The sequence below is a fragment of the Artemia franciscana genome, unplaced genomic scaffold, assembly GCF_032884065.1.
Source record: "Artemia franciscana unplaced genomic scaffold, ASM3288406v1 Scaffold_1171, whole genome shotgun sequence".
Taxonomy (NCBI): Eukaryota; Metazoa; Arthropoda; class Branchiopoda; order Anostraca; family Artemiidae; genus Artemia; species Artemia franciscana.
Genome location: NW_027062753.1, coordinates 66,282 through 73,393, shown reverse-complemented (window position 1 = coordinate 73,393; position 7,112 = coordinate 66,282). Strand labels below are relative to the sequence as shown.

The following is a 7,112-nucleotide window of genomic DNA, read 5'->3' as shown; positions in this document are numbered from 1 at the left end:
ATGAATCACTAAAGATCTTTAATATGATTTTTGAAACAGAAGATTTACCAAATGATTTCAAAAAAATCGAATTGAACCCCTTTATTAATTTGGTAATAAGAATGAGCGTGGTAGTTAGAGAAACAATAATCTGGTTTTTCAAGTTAGCCAATTTCTTAGCATGGGGATACTTTTTAAACTTAGAGATGGCGTAGGTAATGTTTTAAGAGATGAACAGAATGGTTTAAAAAGTGTAAAGGATATGTCAATCAAATTTTCACTCTTAGATCAATTGTTGAGAATCCTTTGAGTGATCAAAGACCTTAAGTTTTCAGTTTTATAGATTATGAACAAGCGTTAAATCCCTGCTGATAGAAATCTTTAGCGAATGTCTTATCCTTATATGGCTTTTTAGATAAATGCGTTATGGTGATTAGTAATATAATTGTTTCATTTTTTATAACAGTGTTTATAATTTTATAACATTGTGTTTGGCTAAGGTAGGAAATGAGAATAGTAGCTGATTTTGTATTACATCAGGAATTAAGCAGGGTTTTGCTCTAATCCTATTTATTTGGATCATTTTGATGGACTTATATTAACGGGAACAGCAAATCCAACGAATGGAAAGTGGGGAACGCAAAGTGAGGTTGAAAAGGGCTAAAAAGAGGGAGAAAGGTTGTGATGGGTAGGGCCCGCTCTTTGAAAGAAGAATGACAGATTGTCAAAGAGTGCCCTTGTGGACCAACCATCTAGTGCCGAAAGAAAAGCGGGTTTTCTCGTTTTGAGTGGTAGGATGTCTTACAGAAAGTTTAAAGCATTTGAAAACTTCCTGAGAGGGTTTAAAGAGGAAGGCTCTGAATTTAAGATCTGGACAGAGGAGGAGCGTACGTAGCCGTGTTTGCTTCAGACGACCTGCCGGGTTGCAACTCCATCAGCATCAGATGCCTGCTTTGCCGTTATTTATTTTCTTATTTATTGGCAATTCTGTTGTGAGCTTATTCATATAGAAGAAGAATTCTTTTCGCCTGTTCAAATTTTATAAAAGGAGATGCCGAACATTTTGCTCACAGAATCTATTGCCTTTGAATTAGGAGGTATCACATCTTATGTTGAACAAACTAATTTGATTTCCCCAAGTCGTTGCATTTTAATCATCTGTTGTGAAGACTAGCAGAATTTTGATGATCAGATCCTAATTTTGCTAGCCTAGCTGAAAGATGAACTTGCCATTTAGGCCTACTTGCCTACTTCTTTAAAACTCCTTGAATATATCAAGCACTAAAACCATAAATATATCCCTGTCTCCCTCAGTAATGTTGCTAAATATTGCCTTAGGCTAATCTATATAACTTGGATATCCACCATATAGCTAAAATAAAATAGGCCTAGTAGCCTATAGTTGATATAATTACTTACTTGCTTAAGTAAGTAAGCATGGTTCATATATAACAAAAAAATTTATAGCCAATCATTATATATAGTATTTTTATTATAGCTTACTAGGTGGATTAAATTGATGAAAAGGTAAAATTTTTGCAGTTCCATATAATTGATTACCAATAAAGTAAACATACTACTTAATGCTTTTTTTTGTGTTCTTTACAAATATAATAATCACTTCTACTGCAAATTCAAATATAAGCACTTTTTAAGCTCTTAAAAATGACAAATTTCAATTATAGTATGAGTTATGCCTATTGCTTGTTTTTGACAAAATAATACTGTGTTTTCTCAGTGCTGTTTTTTTAGTTGTTCTTAACAAAATAATACTACATTTTCTTAGTGCTAAAATTTTTTATAATAAGGTTAGGCTAGGTCAGAAAGTGCTTAAATTTGAATTTGCAGTAGAAGCAATTATTATATTCATAAAGAACATAAAAGGCATCAATTGGTATGTCCATTTTATCAGTAAGTCAATTATATGAACTGCTAAAAAATTACCAATGAAAGTGTATAGGAACTGCTAAAAAATTACCAATGAAAGTGTATAGGAGTCTTTAAAGTCACCAACCATAACAATTGCCACTTTGTTGATAGTTGCATATCAGTAGGCATCAATTTGATTGCTGTTTTGAACAGAAGCACTGAATTATTGTTTATGTGGAAAAGATGTTGCAACTGGGAAATGATAGTCCTTTCAACGTTGTTTTTTTTTATCATTGGTATCACTTTCAAGTTGTTTTACCTTGACTTGTCTTTCATCACTATGAAATACATATTGCCAAACCTTTGTTTTTTTTTAACTAAAATCTGCTAGGCATTGATGACCTTACCCAAGTCAAAATCCCAAACCCAATCATCATTGCTATCATTTTCAGTTTTGATACTTTTTGACTCTTGCTGTCCAGGTTGTTTCAGGTTGCTCTTGTGATTCCTCAGCATGCTTTGGCATTAGCTCTTTGAGCAGCTTCCTTGGCTGTTTCTTCTGCCATTGTAGGTTCTTCTGTCATTTTAAGATCTATATTAAAAATTTCTCTTTGATGTTGTGATTCCTTGGCATGCTTTCTTTTCATACTTTCTCTATTAGCTGCAAGCCTGTTTTCATGCTGTTGTGATTCCTTGGCATGCTTTCTTTTCTTACTTTCTCTATTAGCTGCAAGCCTTTTGGCATTAGCTCTTTGAGTGACTTCCTTGGCTGTTTCTTCTGCCATTGTAGGTTCTTCTGTCATTTTAAGATCTATATAAAACATTTCTCTTTGAAAGGCCTTCTTATATACTTATAATGACATCATATACAAAGCCTTTGATGTCATAACAAACATGACATCAGTCAACAAACAACTTCATGACAGCATAATGCTCAATCCTTATAATGATGTCAGTTGACAAACATGACGTCAGTCAACAGTCAACAAAGCTCAAGGGCAGTCATTAGAATAATGAGATATAGATCTGAATATGGATTGTTTTTCCCATGGACAATTATATGTTGCATGTTCAAGAGTCAGTAAACCTGGCAATCTATTTATATGCACAGACAATGGGACAGCAAAGAATGTTGTATATTTGCAAGTTTTACGTAGTTAAAAACATATATATGTATCTATCTCTATTCACAGGTGGGACACAGGGACACGACTAAAATGGTGCATAACAAGTTACGCGTGGGGGGGGGGCTTTGGTTCAGCGTGAAGCGCCACCCCAACACCTAGTTGGTGAGGGTGCTTTGCGCCCCGCCCCCCCCCCCCAATCCCCCCTGCGCGTGTAAGTCATTATGCGCCATATTAGTTACGTGCCATTGTAGTTGTGTCCCTGTTTCCCACCTGTGAATATATATATATATATATAAATATATATATATATATATATATATAAATATATATAAATATATATATAAATATATATATAAATATATATATATAAATATATATAAATATATATATATATAAATATATACATAAATATATATAAATATATATAAATATATATATATATATAAATATATACATAAATATATATATATATATATATATATATATATATATATATATATATATATATATATATATATATATATATATATCTATATATATAAAAATAAGTTGTCTGTGGATGGATGGATGGATGGATGTGTGGATGGATGTGTCAGGTGACGTCACCTGAAAAAACTGGATTAGGTGACGTCAAAACTGAAAAAACTAAAAAAAGGCAAAAACTACAAAAAAAACTAAAAACTAATAAAAAAAATAAAAAAGCTAAAAAACTAAAAAAACTATAAAGGTAAAAACCAATAAAAAACTAAAAAAAAAACTGAAAAAACTAAAAAAAGGCAAAAACTACAAAAAAAAACTAAAAACTAATAAAAAAAGTAAAAAAGCTAAAAAACTAAAAAAACTAAAAAAACTAAAAAAAGGTAAAAAACTAAAAAAAATAAAAAATAAAAAAAAACTAAAAAAAAGGAAAAAACTGAAAAATAAGCTAAAATAAAGGTAAAAACCAATAAAAAACTAAAAAAAAAAAGGAAAAAACTAATAAATGACGACACTCAAAGAGAAAGCGACCAGGACAAAAAACTAAAAAAAAAGGCAAAAACTACAAAAAAACTAAAAACTAATAAAAAAAATAAAAAAGCTAAAAAACTAAAAAAACTAAAAAAAGGTAAAAAACTAAAAAAACTAAAAACTAAAAAAAAACTAAAAAAGGTAAAAACTAAAAGAACTAAAAAAGAAAAAAATAAATGACGACACTCAAAGAGAAAGCGACCAGGACAAAAGGAATGTTCGATTAGCAATCAACAAAGCACCGGGACACAGGGAGTATAAATGACGACCAGGACACAAGTAAAAAAAAAAATTAACAAAACTAAAAAGAAGGTAAAAACTACAAAAAAACTAAAAAGAAAAAAAAACTAAAAACTAATAAAAAAACTAAAAAATCTAAAAATCTAAATAAACTAAAAAAGAAAAAAAAAGGAAAAAAATAAAGGAGAAAAACAAAACTAAAAAACGAATGTATATACAGACCGGTACACCGGGATACAAATGACGACCGGGACACAGGGAATATAAATAACGAACTGAAAAAACTAAAAAAAGGCAAAAACTACAAAAAAAACTAAAAACTAATAAAAAAAATAAAAAAGCTAAAAAACTAAAAAAACTATAAAGGTAAAAACCAATAAAAAACTAAAAAAAAACTGAAAAAACTAAAAAAAGGCAAAAACTACAAAAAAAAACTAAAAACTAATAAAAAAAGTAAAAAAGCTAAAAAACTAAAAAAACTAAAAAAAGGTAAAAAACAAAAAAAAATAAAAAATAAAAAAAAACTAAAAAAAAGGAAAAAACTGAAAAATAAGCTAAAATAAAGGTAAAAACCAATAAAAAACTAAAAAAAAAAAGGAAAAAACTAATAAATGACGACACTCAAAGAGAAAGCGACCAGGACAAAAAACTAAAAAAAAAGGCAAAAACTACAAAAAAACTAAAAACTAATAAAAAAAATAAAAAAGCTAAAAAACTAAAAAAACTAAAAAAAGGTAAAAAACTAAAAAAACTAAAAACTAAAAAAAAACTAAAAAAGGTAAAAACTAAAAGAACTAAAAAAGAAAAAAATAAATGACGACACTCAAAGAGAAAGCGACCAGGACAAAAGGAATGTTCGATTAGCAATCAACAAAGCACCGGGACACAGGGAGTATAAATGACGACCAGGACACAAGTAAAAAAAAAAATTAACAAAACTAAAAAGAAGGTAAAAACTACAAAAAAACTAAAAAGAAAAAAAAACTAAAAACTAATAAAAAAACTAAAAAATCTAAAAATCTAAATAAACTAAAAAGAAAAAAAAAGGAAAAAAATAAAGGAGAAAAACAAAACTAAAAAACGAATGTATATACAGACCGGTACACCGGGATACAAATGACGACCGGGACACAGGGAATATAAATAACGACCGGGACACAGGGACACAACTACAACGGGGACACCGGGGGAAACAGGGGGATAACCTGACAATCTATTTATATGCAAAGACAATGGGACAGCAAAGAATGTTGTATATTCGCAAGTTTTACGTAGTTAAAACCATATATATATATATATATCTATATTCACAGGTGGGACATAGGGACACAACTACAATGGCGCGTAACTATTATGGCGCGTAACGACTTACGCGCGCGGGGGGGCTTGGGGGGGGCGCGAAGCGCCCCCACCAACTAGGTGTTGGGGTGGCGCGAAGCGCCACCCCAACAGCTAGTATATATATATATATATATATATATATATATATATATATATATATATATATATATGTTTTTAACTATGTTAAACTTGCAAATATACAACATTCTTTGCTGTCCCATTGTCTGTGCATATAAATAAATTGTCAGGTTTACCGACTCTTGAACATGCAACATATAATTGTCCATGGGAACCCAGTCGTCATTTGTGTCCCAGTGTCCCAGTCTGTAATTTCTCTTTGAGTGTCCCAGTCGTCATTTATATTCCCTGTGTTCCAGTGTCCCGGTCGTCATTTGTGGTAGTTCCTCAACATGCCTTTGTTGATGGAAATTGCACATTCCTAATCTGGCATGCTTTCTGTTCTTACTTTCTCTATCAGCCGCAAGCTTGTTTTCTTGCTGTTCTTGTGATTCCTCAGCATGCTTTCTTTTCTTACTTTCTCTATCAGCTGCAAGTTTTTTGGCATAGACTCTTTGAGCAGCTTCCTTGGCTGTTGCCATTGTAGGTTCTTCAGTCATTTTACAATTAAACATTTTTCCGCCCACGATCTTCTTACAATTAAAAATTTGTCTTTGAACGATTTTCTTAAATACTTTTAATGACGTCATTGTCATAACAAACATGACGACATGATGATATGACGTCACTCGACAGACGTAAGACTCATACAACTTGTTTGTTTATCTATCTATCTATATATATATAAATAAGTTGTCTGTGTGTGTGTGGGTCTGTCTGTCGGGTGACGTCATGTTTGTGTGTTGACTGACGTCATGAAGTTAGTTGTCGTCATTTTTGTTATGACGGTGACGTCATTAAAGATATTTAAGACATGCGTCCACGTAGAAATCTATTAATATCTAACTGTAAAATGACTGATGAACTTACAATGGCAACAGCTGAGGAAGATGCTCAAAGAGTCTATGCCAAAAAACTTGCTGCTGATAGAGAAAGTAAGAAAAGAAAGCATGCCGAGGAATCAAAAGAACAGCAAGGAAACAGGCTTGAGACTGATAGAGAAAGAAAGAACAGAAAGTGTGCTAAGGAACTACCAGAGCAATGCGAAACCAGACTTGCTGCTAAAAGAGAAAGTGAAAAAAGAAGGCGTGCCGAGGAACTACCAGAGCAACATGAAACCAGACTTGCTGCTAAAAGAGAAAGTGAAAAAAGAAGGCATGCCGAGGAATCACAAGAACACCAAGAAATCGGGCTTGCTGCTAATAGAGAAAGTAAGAAAAGAAAGCGTGCCGAGGAATCAGAGCAACCTGAAAGTTATCGCCTGGCATTCAGGTATAGCCCAGTGGATGATTATAGCTTGAGTAGATGTGTTCAAATCGGGACTATGTCTAAAATTTGTCCCTATTGCAAGGCCTTGAAATTCAATGGTGAAACAATGGGAATGTGTTGCGCCTCAGGAAAAGTTAAACTTCCTCTATTGGCTGCACCACC

General features: G+C 31.9%; 1 protein-coding gene across 1 annotated transcript in view; it reads left to right on the top strand.

The window, feature by feature from the left end:
* The first annotated feature begins 875 nt into the window (after positions 1 to 875).
* The window catches only part of LOC136042357 (metaxin-2-like), a 35,855-nt gene continuing 29,618 nt past the window's right edge, over positions 876 to 7,112 (top strand). Inside the window, exon 1 of the mRNA XM_065727324.1 lies at positions 876 to 1,076. Within this exon, the coding sequence (XP_065583396.1) occupies positions 1,031 to 1,076 (46 nt within the window). The 5' untranslated portion in view covers positions 876 to 1,030. The remainder of the gene's footprint in view (positions 1,077 to 7,112) is intronic.